This window comes from Lactuca serriola, chromosome 9, assembly GCF_051521515.1.
Source record: "Lactuca serriola cultivar US96UC23 chromosome 9, Lser_US96UC23_V15, whole genome shotgun sequence".
In the NCBI taxonomy this organism is placed as follows: domain Eukaryota; kingdom Viridiplantae; phylum Streptophyta; class Magnoliopsida; order Asterales; family Asteraceae; genus Lactuca; species Lactuca serriola.
In genome coordinates this window covers 44,883,084-44,896,357 of record NC_136416.1, presented here as the reverse complement: position 1 = coordinate 44,896,357, position 13,274 = coordinate 44,883,084, and the positions used below count along the sequence as shown (strand labels likewise).

At 30.3% G+C, this 13,274-nt stretch overlaps 2 protein-coding genes and 1 long non-coding RNA gene across 16 annotated transcripts; all 3 read left to right on the top strand.

Moving 5' to 3' along the window:
• The first annotated feature begins 1,025 nt into the window (after positions 1–1,025).
• On the top strand, positions 1,026–2,807 carry LOC145075169 (putative WRKY transcription factor 70). Its single transcript, XM_079021466.1, has 3 exons — positions 1,026–1,440; positions 1,995–2,099; positions 2,221–2,807. The coding sequence occupies exons 1-3, from the start codon at positions 1,091–1,093 to the stop codon at positions 2,594–2,596; spliced, it is 831 nt and encodes a 276-aa protein (XP_078877592.1). The 5' UTR covers positions 1,026–1,090; the 3' UTR covers positions 2,597–2,807.
• A 1,144-nt stretch (positions 2,808–3,951) lies between these two features.
• Positions 3,952–8,075, top strand: LOC145075069 (serine/threonine-protein kinase TOR-like). Of its 10 annotated transcripts, none has more exons than XR_013692286.1 (12): positions 3,953–4,247; positions 4,603–4,805; positions 4,905–5,110; positions 5,191–5,304; positions 5,398–5,601; positions 5,692–5,772; positions 5,886–5,960; positions 6,068–6,136; positions 6,281–6,441; positions 6,533–6,617; positions 6,955–7,027; positions 7,884–8,075. XR_013692286.1 is itself a non-coding variant. In XM_079021356.1 (12 exons), exons 5-8 carry the CDS (start codon positions 5,449–5,451, stop codon positions 6,086–6,088), a joined length of 330 nt encoding a protein of 109 aa, XP_078877482.1. In that variant the 5' UTR covers positions 3,963–4,247; positions 4,603–4,805; positions 5,024–5,110; positions 5,191–5,304; positions 5,398–5,448; the 3' UTR covers positions 6,089–6,136; positions 6,281–6,441; positions 6,533–6,617; positions 6,955–7,027; positions 7,884–8,075. The 10 variants fall into 10 exon arrangements, 6 of the variants coding, with proteins under 6 accessions (XP_078877486.1, XP_078877487.1, XP_078877482.1 ...); XM_079021356.1 differs by having other exon boundaries at positions 3,963–4,247; positions 5,024–5,110; XM_079021358.1 differs by having other exon boundaries at positions 3,963–4,247; positions 4,905–5,004.
• A 1,562-nt stretch (positions 8,076–9,637) lies between these two features.
• LOC145076621 (uncharacterized) lies at positions 9,638–11,440 on the top strand. Of its 5 annotated transcripts, none has more exons than XR_013692729.1 (6): positions 9,645–9,888; positions 9,998–10,152; positions 10,386–10,421; positions 10,499–10,724; positions 10,918–11,007; positions 11,129–11,440. It is a non-coding gene; the product is annotated as an uncharacterized LOC145076621 (long non-coding RNA). The 5 variants fall into 5 exon arrangements; XR_013692726.1 differs by having other exon boundaries at positions 9,645–9,899; XR_013692727.1 differs by having other exon boundaries at positions 9,638–10,152; positions 10,818–11,007.
• The last annotated feature ends 1,834 nt before the right edge of the window (positions 11,441–13,274 follow it).

Sequence of the window (13,274 nt, the reverse complement as noted above, 5' to 3'; positions counted from 1 at the left end):
GCATATTAAACTTGTTATCACGCTTTGCTACTTGTTAGATTGTAAAATTTATGTTTGTTTTCTGTAATTACCGGCGACACTATTACCGATGACATTATTAATCTTTATATTTAATCGGATGTTATATAATTACCGGACGACACTATTACCGCCAATATTATTATTTTTATATATTTAATCGGATGTGTATGTGATTACCGACGACACTATTACTTTTGATATTTAATCGGATGTTTGTTTTGTAATTAACGTCAACACTATTATTTTTGATATTTAATCGAATGTTGTTATATAATTATTGGCGATATTTTTACCGGCAACCAAAATCGTTGAATAAAAAAAAATTAAAAAATGAAAATTGTTATTACCGGCGACAACATCATTAGCGACGTCAACACTCTTTACCGACGACAGACTCATTAGTGGCGACAATTCTCATTGACGGCGACAATTTGATTAATAGCGACGAAGCAATAGCAGCGACTTATTACGTGTCGCCACTGTTACTATTACCGACGACAATTTGACCATTTAACGGCGACTGTTATCACCGCTAATTATCTTTTCCCTTGTAGTAGTTTAGTAGCGATCCTTCACCTTGCAAAAATGAACCTTTTTACAAAAAAAAATTGTGATTTTAGTTATAGATAGAAAACACAATAATGATTACCGGTAGAAACTATATACTGTAATCAAAAGTTATTGGACAGTCAATAACATCAACCCATATAAAAACAAGGCTGGTGTATTTTATTGTTTCCATTTCCGCATCGTCAATTTCGATGCATTCTCAAAGACCTTTTGAAAGCCATGGAGTACGTCAGTGGACACGGTTTTGGATTCGTCACATTCTTTCTCCCACCTTCACCTTATCGCGTCCTTAATATATTACTGATTTCTGTTTGGATTGTAGTGCGTGGCATTGAGATGTAATTGCTAAAAAAAATTTGTTGAACTTCCTGTCACTTGCCTTTTTCATCTTATATTCATTTTAAATCATATTTTTCTATTTTTCCAGTTTATAAATTTCTGGAGTTGTGGTATGTGGTTTTACTTCATCTAACTATTTCTCAAAAGCCGAGAATATAGTATGGATCAGACTGCAACCTGGCCGGAGAGTTTGCCAAGCGACAGGATAAAAGCTTTTCACGAGCTGATCCAAGGCCAGGAGTTGACCAATAATCTGCGGGAGATGCTTCAGTGGCCGAGAAAGATCGAGTGTAATCCCACATATGAAGATGGCCTTGTGATGCAAATCATAGCGATGTTTAAGAATACACTCTTAATCTTGGGCTCTTGCACTTCAAACCAGCATCTTAAGATTCCGACAAGTGATATGTGTTTATCATATAGTTCGGATGGGCAGAAATCCGAAAATTCAGGCAAAAATGAGGGAAATATCATCCCGGCAAAACGTAAAAAGGGATGCCACAAAAGAAGGTATGTCTAATAATATCATCATATTGTAATAGTTTTAATTAATTACCTTAAATCTATAATACGTCCAGTTACTAGATATGACTTTTAAGATTATTTTTATTTGTTATCCCTATATATTTAGAAAAATCTTTGGAATTGATACTATAACTTTAAGGTCATTAATTATGCATCCAAGTGAGACCGGTGTATTACACGAGTTGATTTAAAAAAAAATTAAACATTAAAATGTAAATAAAAAATATTTTTAATATATAACTTTAAAATAAGAAAGAAAGAAATATATTTATTGTCATTTAATATCATATATATGATATTTAATATTTTATATATAATAATAGGGAGAATTTCATATATGCCAAAAATTGAAACAAACCAAAAATTCACAAGTGGATAATATTTATTTCAAAAATACCACAAAATAACAAGTGTCAAAACTCATGAGAGATTGATATATGGCAAAAAAAACCTTCATTCATTAATAAGGATATACCTATATATGTACGACTGTATGTGTAGTCAAGCTACTAATTTCCAGTTTATTTGGACACGTGTAGAAAAAATTCATGGACGTCATCACAAGTGACCTCTACGTTGGTTGATGATGGGCATGCATGGAGAAAATATGGTCAAAAGCATATTAACAATACAAACCATCAAAGGTATATTTTTTTTGGAAACATGAGAGTATGTGTCTGTTGACCTATTCATTTGGAGAAAATGTGTACAATAAAATATTTTCTTTTTGCTAATTTTGGTTGTATATATTTGTTGATATGCTAGGAGTTATTATAGGTGTACCTATAAGTTTGACCAAGGATGCCTCGCAGCAAAACAAGTCCAAAAGATCCAAGACAAGCCACCAAAATATAAAACAACCTACATGAGAAACCATACTTGTCAGAATCTACAAAGAGCTCCTGAAATCATTTTGGATTCTTTAAATTCTAGAGATACATCAATCCTTTTTAACTTTGAAACAAAGGGGCTCATAGCGAGGACACGAGTTGGCACCTTTTTCCCCTCTAGAAAGCATGAACAAAAGGAGAGTTACCATTCTCATGGGAATTTGAGGAATGAGGAATATTCGTTTGCCAATGACCTACATTGTGCTCTAAACGCATGTGTTTCAAATAATCCGTTCGAACCAAATATCTAAGACTAAAACGTTATAAGCGTTCGATCATGGGGACATAATATCTTCAAGGGGGCATTCAGGGTCGGATGATCATCGGGATATGATATCCTCATGGACGCATATATCAATCTATTACTAGTAACCATGGTTATTAGATGACCATATATATGCTTGAAATGAATGTTTTCAATGATTTTCCTTCTTAATAAATTTTGTTGCATCATTGTTAAAATTTTAAAATATGATAAACATATGTGATGGAAAATGAAAACTTCGTTTACAAAGTCATTAATTAAATTATACCCATTTTACATATTAAGGTCTAGAATTATATCCAGATTTAAGACATTAAGTTGTGTCTTATATTAGAAGATTTAGAGTCAAAGACGGCCAATTATATCAGTAAAGATAGTATATGATTAAAAAAAGTAATATTAAATGTTTATAATTTTATAATTCTTATAAGGTATGTTATTTAAATCAATATAATAAAGATAAATTATCTATTTTAAACCATATTCATTTGAAACTATTACATTTCCATCTTATGTTAATTAACTACCTTATTAATTGAAATATTTTGTTTATATAACACTACAAGAAAAGTCCTTATTAGTGACGATTTAAAATTTGGTCACTAAAAGTATCTTTTAGTCACAAAAAATTAAGTGGTCATTGAATTTTGGTAATCCTACAAATTTAGTGACCAATTCTATATGGTGGTCACTAACTCCGTCACTAAAACGTGAAAAAAATAAACTATTTTGTTTCATACAATAATAATTATTTAGTGTCTAAAAATAATGGTCACTGTATTAGAGGCTTAGTGACAAAAAAGTTGGTCACTATATTGGAGGTTTAGTGACCAAAAATAGCGGTCACTCCCTATTCTTATTCAAAACTAAACTATTACTCTTTTGTTATTGAAAACTACATAAATGCGGTAAAACAATTAATGACCACTCAATAGTGGTCCCTGAATTACAAGTGAAAAACCATTACCAACCATAATATAGTGGTCATTGAGTATATATATATATATATATATATATATATATATATATATATATATATATATATATATATATATATATATATATATATATATATATATATATATATATATAATTTTCAATTAATGAAAATTATTTTTTTTAATTAATATTTTTTAATTTTGGAAATGATTACAACTTTGTTTTCTTTTAGACATAATTTGCAACATTCGTTACATTGGCTAGTCCTTATAATATATTTATTATAATAATATTTAGAAATAGTCGCAAGAAGGACAAACAAATTAGAAAAAGTCATTAGAAAAAGTTATGGTTACTATTTATATTTTGACTAAAAAAATAAGACCATCTGTTGACTAATTTTGACCTAGATCGAAATATACGCACTACCACCATCATCAGCGTAACTCCACCAACAGGAAGTTCTAAACCTCCTCTTGCCAGCCCATCACCTCCTCACATCGGTATCGGAGTTTGGAACTAATCGTAACGCATCGCCGTTTGGACGTAATTGAATCGCCTCGCATATCCGTTTCGACCTAATTGAGTCACATTGCATCGCCTGTTTGGACCTAATCGGATATGTACGGATTCGCTCTGATACGTAGACCATGGTCATATCTCCATTTGTCTCCCCTTCTCCGTTCTTCGCATCTCTGGTATCCCTCTCCTTCGATCTCTATCTTTCTCCCAATTCTGTGTATTTCTATGATTTCGATTTTATTAGGTTTAATTCCGATTTTTTCTTTCTAAGTGGCTATGAATCTCTATGATTTGTCTTTTGACAGTGTATTTATTTGTTCTATGTTAGCTCCTCTTGTAATTTATTCTTCAATCAGATATGGAAATCCATTGTAAATTCTTCACAGTTCATTATCTTAACAATGTCACTAATTTTGACTTCACCTAAAGTATCCTAGATAAGCAAAGCAAATAATGCTTTACTCATTTTCTTTTGGATTTTGCAAACAAACTCAATTAAACATGCTCTGATAGACAATCACTTTTGTTTAGCAACAAATGAGCAGACTCATTGTGCCACGAAGTGGGTGAAAGAACGGCATACATGGGATCTTTTCAATATAGCAATGATGTCTCATTATACAGTGAGAGGCCTTCCTATTTTTTCTGCACAATTTGTTGTGGCTGCAGTCACTGGCTACTTTCATTCTAAAGCTTGTGCAGCACATGCTAAGGGTGTAGACGATTGCCTGCAGGTGAGTCGTTATAAATTTCATATGATGGAATGGTTTATTCCGTTGTTTTTCATATATCTTCAATGTTTATGATGAGTTCACTTTTTGGATTTTTCCAAGTCATCCTTCGTCTTCTCACTTTGTGGTTCAACCATGGAGATACTGTTGAGGTTCAAATAGCACTACAGAAAGGATTTTCACATATTAACATCAACACATGGTTGGTTGTTTTGCCTCAGATCATTGCAAGAATCCACTCAAATAATCATGCTGTGAGAGAGTTGATACAATCTTTTCTCGTTCGCATAGGACAAAGCCATCCACATGTCTCTTCTGTTTTTTCATTTTTTACCCTTTTAGAACATAAAACACCATGTAGACTTACCTATTTTAAAATCCATTACAGGCTCTTATGTACCCTCTTCTTGTGGCCTGTAAGTCAATAAGAAATTTGCATAAAGCTATAGCTTAGGAAGTGGTTGACAAAGTGAGGCAGCATAGTGTCCTGTTGGTGGATCAGGTGAAATAATAACTTAATAATAACGAGTCAATGACTGTTGATTAATTTGGGGTTTAGGGTTTTTAGCTGACAACTTGATCTGTTTATATGAAGGCATAACTTGTATTATAGGAGTTGATTAGGGTTGCAATTCTTTGGCATGAAATGTGGCATGAGGCACTTGAAGAAGCTAGTTGGTTGTCTTTTGTTGAACATAATATTGAGGGAATACTCAAGGTTTTAGAACCATTGCATGAAATACTTGAAGAAGGTGCCATGAGAAACAACACAACGATAAAAGAGAAAGCTTTTATTCAAGTTAGTTCAGATATTCTTTTACATCATATAATCAAAATTCACATGTTGTCAAAATATTATACTGATTGGTGTCTCTTGATAAAATTTCAGACATATCATCATGAGTTATTGGAGGCGTATGAGTGTTGCATGGAATATAAAAGAACTGGAAAAGATGCTGAGCTTACTCGGGTACACAATGAATCTTTATATCTCTATACTATTTTTCTAAGTGCATCATCTTGAATAACATAATCTCATATCTTGATCATTTAAATGTTTTTTTTTCTTTATTTTTTCTTAAGGCCTGGGATCTGTACTATCATGTCTTTAGAAGGATAGATAAGCAGCTTCAATCTCTTACAACACTAGACCTACAGGCAAGTAACTTATTTCATACATTTACTTTCTTTTTTTCGCTTCTTTTTACAATATGAAGGAATACTCAAAGTTGGTGTTTGATTGTTTTCCTTTTGTGTAAATGAAGGAAGGAATACTCCAGAACTAGTAGAGTGTCGCTACTTAGAGCTTGCTGTTCCTAGAACCTATTATGCAGGTATAATAATAATAATAATAATAATAATAATAATAATAATAAAATAATAATAATAATAATAATAATAATAATAATAATATATTATATATGTTTTGAATGATGCGTAATATACATACGTATTTATATTTATGTATATGTTTGCAGATTCGCCAGTGGTGACAATTACATCATTTGCACCACAGCTTGTTGTGATTACATCGAAACAGCGACCCAGAAAACTAACAATTCATGGGAGCGATGGGAAAGATTATGCTTTTTTGCTTAAAGGACATAAAGATTTACGCCAGGATGAATATGTCATTCAGGTTGATTTTTTTCTTTAATACTTGAGTGAATTTATACAGAATTTAGGTAAATATGAAATTTACTTGAGTGAAGTTATAAATTCTTTAATAGGACATGCCAAGAGTAGGAAATTTGACCAAGTAGAATGTTGTGGCTAGAAAGTCAACAAGTTAAGAGCTTTTTGAAGTTTAAAAAGGTAATAAATATGAAATTTACTACAAATGTACTTATGGGAACATCATTAAAGTAGAGCAAAAGCTATACATTCTATGTACTGATGTACATATAATATAAAAAAGGAAAGATGCAATAAATAGCAACACACGTTTGTTTATTTGTTTATTCTATAACAACATTGTACTTTCAACCTTTTTAAAAAATACATTGCTAAAAATGACAAGTTATTCCACCTACTGTTCCACATACTGCAACATACACGGTCAAAATAGGTGATAAATGCATAGTTATAATGTTGTAATGTTATAACTGTAACAAGATATTAAATATGTGACTTTATGAGTCTACATTCTTAGGTTTGTAAAGGATATGGGATGTGTAAATAAAGATATGGGAGGTCAACATGAGGCACCTTCCCTTAGTGATGAAGTAAGTTTATCTTATTAAATTTAAAAGTTATTTGTACTTTGACTTATTTCTAGGGTATTTTACTTATCGGAAATTTGTATAAGCTAGATCATCCAAATCATTATAGATTTATGATATAATGTGGCTTTAGGATGTAGTGTAGTGTATAAAACTTCAGTTAAATGAAATAAACTTGTTTTGTTTGTGTCATCCTTGTTCTTGGGTGTAATTTTTTGGGGATTAGGTTTACTGGTAAAAAGTACAATACTGATGAACACTTGGTGCGAAAATAAAAACAAACGGCATTATTTTCTTTTTTGGGATACTGTTAAACACGTCAGGTATATTGAAGACTGTATAAAACATTGTGACTATGGTTAGCAAGGGATTAGAAAGAGTTGGTTTGGTGTTTTAAAGATCTGGTACAATAAAAATTTCAAGGGGTATTTTGGTCTTTTTTTGGAATTTAATGGATCTAGGACCCGGTGTAACTATAATTTTGGTCCTCTAATTGTGTAAATCTTGATTTAGGATGCAGTTTGATGGGATATTAGTTTCATTAGAAAAAAGTATACCAGAGGAGGAATGATATAAAAGATAAACTTTTTGGGTCAAAATGAGATGTTACGGTTAAACTCTGTATCTTTAGTTTACAAATTCTTTGAGTTTGACACAAAAAGCTTAGAAAAAATATATTTTTGGTGAATATTCATTTCACATCCAATTTTCTTTATAACCTGAACTAACAAACACCACATAGACCATTCTACCCCTGTTCAGAAATTGACAATTTATTTTGACATTAATTATTTGTGATGATGTTTTTAGCTTGTGGTGGGATAGATAATACATGTGAGTTATCTTATATATATTGCAGGCATGGTCAATATTGACTTGGGAAGATTGCTTATAGAGTCTGCAAACAGATGAGACAGCTGAATCTTTTTTTTTTTTTTTGGTTTTCTTTTTGTGTAATTTGCTGGAAAGTTGTGTTAAGGTTTTGTTGAGGACATGATGTAAGTCTGCATGATTATTGAGACAATGCCAAATGGAAAATAATTTTTCTCCATATTTTTGTTTTTATAATTTGAGAACTAATTATATATTTTTAAATTGTTCATAGGATATCTTACCATTGATTAAGTTCCATGTGGGTTAAATACGAGAAATAGCAACAAAAATCAGTAACGAGTTTTTTTGGTAACTAATTGGATAAATTAGTGACGACCTTTTATGGTCACAAATAGGTTGGACCGGTGACGACTTTCTATGGTCATTAATCGGACAAGACAGTGACGACTTTTTATGGTCACTAATTAGGTAAAACAGTGACGACTTTCATTGCTTAGTGACAACATTTAGTGACAAAACGGGTTGTCACAGATTTAGTGACCAATCTATTTTAGTCACTATTTAGTGACCATTTTATATTTTAGTCACTAATCAGTTTTAGTGACGGACCTATAGTGACGAAAAGTGACGACCAAAAATTTGGTCACTAAATCACTTAGTGACGACTACTTCTATTGTTAGTGACTATTTCATTTTCGTCACTAATTGGCATTTTTTTTGTAGTGTAAAAAGATTATTTCATTTTTGGTTACCCACAATGAAAGAAAGAGTTTCAATGATGAAATATGTTGGAAAGAACTAAGGATATAATACTTATGCTTTTGAAAGCCTAAAAGGTACTTGAATGATTTTCTAGGTTTCAATTTCATTTACATATTTTTGGTTCTACTTTCTTTAGATTTTAGAAATATTTATGGTTGTATATTTGAAGCAAAAAAAATGAAAAAGAAAAAGGTAACTATTTAAATTTATTTCTTACAATTAGTTGAAGATGTATTCTTTTAGTTTGCAAATTCCTATAATTTTTTATTATTTGGTTACATTATCGGATGTGTAACTAATATAATTATAAAGTATAATTATAGTATTGATAAATATTTTACTCAAATATATATGATTAGAAAATTTTAATAATATGATGAGTTGTTCAATTTCAATGTAAAAAACGCAAAAAATAAAAAAAAATGAAAATAAATCTTTATCTTTATAAATCCTATAAAAGAGGCAATCTTATTGAATATACTTCAAGACATATCAAATACCTAGGTCATATTCATTTTAAATTTCCACAAACTTTCAACTTTCAACCAATTAATAGCAATCATTTAAGGTATTAGGTGGTACCTTCCCTCTTTGAGGTCGAGGGTTCAAGTCCCGTCGTGGACATAGGTGGAATAGGTGTTGTTAGCTTAGGAGTAGATTAGATTTGCCGGTTCAAAAAAAAATGATTTTGCATGTTTCTAAAACTAATGTCATTATATATATATATATATATATATATATATATATATATATATATATATATATATATATATATATATATATATATTAAAGTTGTGAAGAATAGTAACAATAAATATGTATCTTATTTGTCTCTTTTGGCCCCTGTACTTGCATTCGTTAGTGTTGGCAGAATTAATCTATAAGTTTAGATATTTTCATTTTCTACCCTGATATGTTCCTATGGGTTGAATTTTACCCGACCACAGTTACTGTTTATGGGTTACCACATCAGTTACGATGTCGATAGTGGACCTTGCGACATGTCCTCCACCCACGATGGACCGACTCAAACTTCCAATACCATTGCTCCAGCTACCCATCTCCTTCCTTTTACCGTTTCAACCCAATCTTCTTCTCTCCACCGCCTTTTCACCTAATATCGATGTCTCCACCGCTAACTTCCCACATATGGTCATTTTTTCGCTTTCCCCTCTTTCATGCTTTCCAGATATTTCTCCTTTCTCATCCTTAATATTGATCTCCACCTCTCTGTATCATCGCCCCTATCATCGGTTGGACCTGATTAAGTGAGGAAATGGTGACTTTTTCCCTTTTGTTTCTTCTGCGTCCTTTACTTTTGATTCTTCACAACTTCTGACGCTATTTGGAATTTGCGTTTTCCCTCTTAAATTGAAGCTTCAAACGGGTATGAGGTTGTTTATAGGCGACGTTGCAACATCCTGATAAGCCCTAATTTTTAGCAATCGGTCAACCAAGGTCCTGGTGGAAGTGGAGTATCGCATTTTGAGGATTCGAGTGAGCTTAAGAACGGATTTTCTCCACTGAATCAGGTTTGTTCGATGTTTACCACCGCTATTTTATGTTTCTCACCGGAAACAAAAGGCGGTGATTATCTCAATTCCTTTCAATTTCTCCCCAATTATATGCTTTGTTGCCGAATATATGGCCTCCACAAACCCTATGCACACTCCATCGTTATAGATTCAACTTCACCCAGTTAAGTATACTTATAGTTGTTGATTTCATATTTCACAGATTTTTTCTTTGTGTCGTTTCGTTACAGGTTTAATGAAGATTTCAACACTTCAAACATCTGTTTGTAAGTTTTTTTTTGAATATTCTTTTGCGCTTTTTATTTATTATTGTTCTATAGTTGTAAATTTTGTTCTCTAATAGGAAATTACCTTTCCGTAAACCCAAACAACAAAGCTTACTTCAAATCAAGATTTAGAGTGGTATCAGCCACTTGGTCAGATGTGTTGAATCTGTCGTACAGGAGACTAGAGGAAGGGAAACAATAGCCAGTACTCTGTAGGAGATTATGTGGGTTCGATTTCATTTCTAGGAAGAGGAATGAACAAAAAACCCATTCATTAGAATCAAGAAGCACAAGGATTTGGAGGTAATTCCAATTCCAGTATAATTACAATCGTTGTACCTGGTTGAATTTTCGTGTATGTTAGGCTTTTCATAAACTTAATTTTTTTTTTGTTAGATTTGTTGGCAACTTTCAGTGCCAACCTTCTTGCAATCAACACCTTTGATTTATTTGACCATTTGATTTTGTTTACTCCAACGTTAACATCTCTTGGCAGCCTCACTATCAGCCTTCTTCCAGTCTTCTGTTACAGTTTTGAAGTGTAGTTCTGGTCAAACAAATGCCTTGGAAAGAAGGGTCAGTTTTGGTAATTTGTTTTATTATGGTGTTTTAGGTTTCTTTGTGATTGTTTTTTGCCCTTGTGTTGATGGCTGCCTTGGTGGTTTTCTGATATGTTTATGGTTACTCATGTCTTCTTGATTCAACAGACAAGATCTACACATTTTTGTGTGGAATGAATCTTACAAGTGGAGAATTCAGTATCATATGGATTTTTAGCGTTGGAGAAATTGATAGATGCATGGGATGTTGGTCTTAGTCTTAGATAATGGTGTGATTTAATTTCATTGTGGAAAGTTGAACATGATGGGAAGATGGATGGGGCTGTTGAGACCTGCTGTATAATCTCTTTCAATTTAGCAACGCACATTCTTTTTTTTTTTTTTTTTTTTTTTATAGCATACTGCAACACTTTGATATCGTTTCCTGTGGAAATTCTATCGAATTATTATTGGATTGTATTTTCTTATTATAACATTTACACGTTTGTAAATGGACAAATCTCCTACAATGGCAACGTACTTTATTGTGGCTAACAACTTAGGCAATGTACTTTACTTTGACGCAAAAGCAACACCTTCCGCCCCGCAACGCGTGGGGAAACTTTCTAATTTACTAATAACTTTTTGTTTTCCCCCTTATTTATATATTTATCAATATTATTAGTATATAAGTAAGATTCACATACAAAAGCATTCATATGGAAGTGGTGTGTGATTTTAATACAAAGAGTTGAAAAATATGAATTGTTAAAGAACTAGTTTTAGTCGTAGAAAAAAGTAAAATTTTATTATTTTTCTCAATGCACCAAATATATTTTTAGCTTACGTCTGATTTGTATATATCATTACTATATAATTTTAAGAATGTTTAATATGTTTCTTGAATACAAACTTGATAATATTTTCTTTAAAAAATTTATGTTAGTTAAACTTTTAATACTTTCATACTATTTGTTATTTATTATATATAAAATTCAATATATATATATATATATATATATATATATATATATATATATATATATATATATATATATATATATATATATATATATATATATAGGGAAAAGTGAATATACCCATAAGGGTATATAAGTTTAGGTACCCAAACTCACTATACTATATCATTTTGTATCATATATATACATTGTAATTGTCTAATGTTCTTATAATTAAACTTCTAACTTGATTTACTTCCAAAAATTTTATAATTTCACATTTATCTTCCTCTCATATAATTTTCATTTTAAACTATAATATATATAACCTAATAGGTGTTCGGCCAAAAAATGTGATATAAGAAGAAGATAATAGTGAAATTTTGAAAATCTTGAAAGTAAATCAAGTTATGATTGATGTTTAAGAACATTATAATGAATATATCAAACAAAATGATGTGTTATAATGCGTTCGGGTACCTAAGCTTATATACCCTTAAGGGTATATTCACTTTTCCCACATATATATATATATATATATATATATATATATATATATATTCAAAAATCTTATAAAAAAGGTTATCCAAATTAATATATTTTAAGATATCTCCTATACTTATACCGTATTTATTTGAAACCTCAACAACATTTCAAGTTTCAAAAACTTAATAGCAATCACTCAAAAGTTTTTAGTGTATATCTTATAATTGTTTAACTAAATGATTTTTAATCTTCCTAAAATTAAATCCTTTACTAATAACTTTTTGTTTTCCTCTCGTTTTTACATTTTTATCCATATTATGAGTATATAAGATTCTCCTCGAAAAATATTCATATGTTTGATGTGGTTTTTGATTCAAAGATTTAAAGAGTCATAAAGAGTTGAAGAAACAAAATATATTTTAGTTTAAATTGACTTCTATGTATTTTTTGGTATGATTTTAAGAGTGTTTAATAAATTTCTTGAACATAAATTTTATAATATATGTTATAGTGTTTTTACAATAGTAAAACTTATAATAGATTCATAGTATTTTGTATTTTTTTATATATAAAGTTCAAGATATGTATGATATATTTGTTATATTTCAATCTTAACTGACTTATTAAATATGAAAAAAAATCATATTAGTGGTATATTTTATGAGATATTAATATAATATATTTAGTTTTTTAATATAAATATGGTTTTAAACATAACTTGTGTATTATGGTGTTAGTAATATAACTTATATAATTTTTTTAAATTTAAATATGGTATTAGATATAAAACCTAAATGAAAATTTCAAATAAACTTCAAAATTGATCAAATTTTCTTTAATAGTTAAAATGTTAAAATGTGTTAAACCAA

Coding starts and splice junctions, on each gene's coding strand:
- LOC145075069 (XM_079021361.1), top strand. CDS start 5,449: ATGTGGCATGAGGCACTTGAAGAAGCTAGTTGGTTGTCTTTTGTTGAA. Junction 5,602..5,691: donor AAGAGAAAGCTTTTATTCAA/GTTAGTTCAGAT, acceptor ATAAAATTTCAG/ACATATCATCATGAGTTATT. Junction 5,773..5,885: donor AAGATGCTGAGCTTACTCGG/GTACACAATGAA, acceptor TTTTTTCTTAAG/GCCTGGGATCTGTACTATCA.
- LOC145075169 (XM_079021466.1), top strand. CDS start 1,091: ATGGATCAGACTGCAACCTGGCCGGAGAGTTTGCCAAGCGACAGGATA. Junction 1,441..1,994: donor AAGGGATGCCACAAAAGAAG/GTATGTCTAATA, acceptor GGACACGTGTAG/AAAAAATTCATGGACGTCAT. Junction 2,100..2,220: donor AACAATACAAACCATCAAAG/GTATATTTTTTT, acceptor TTGATATGCTAG/GAGTTATTATAGGTGTACCT.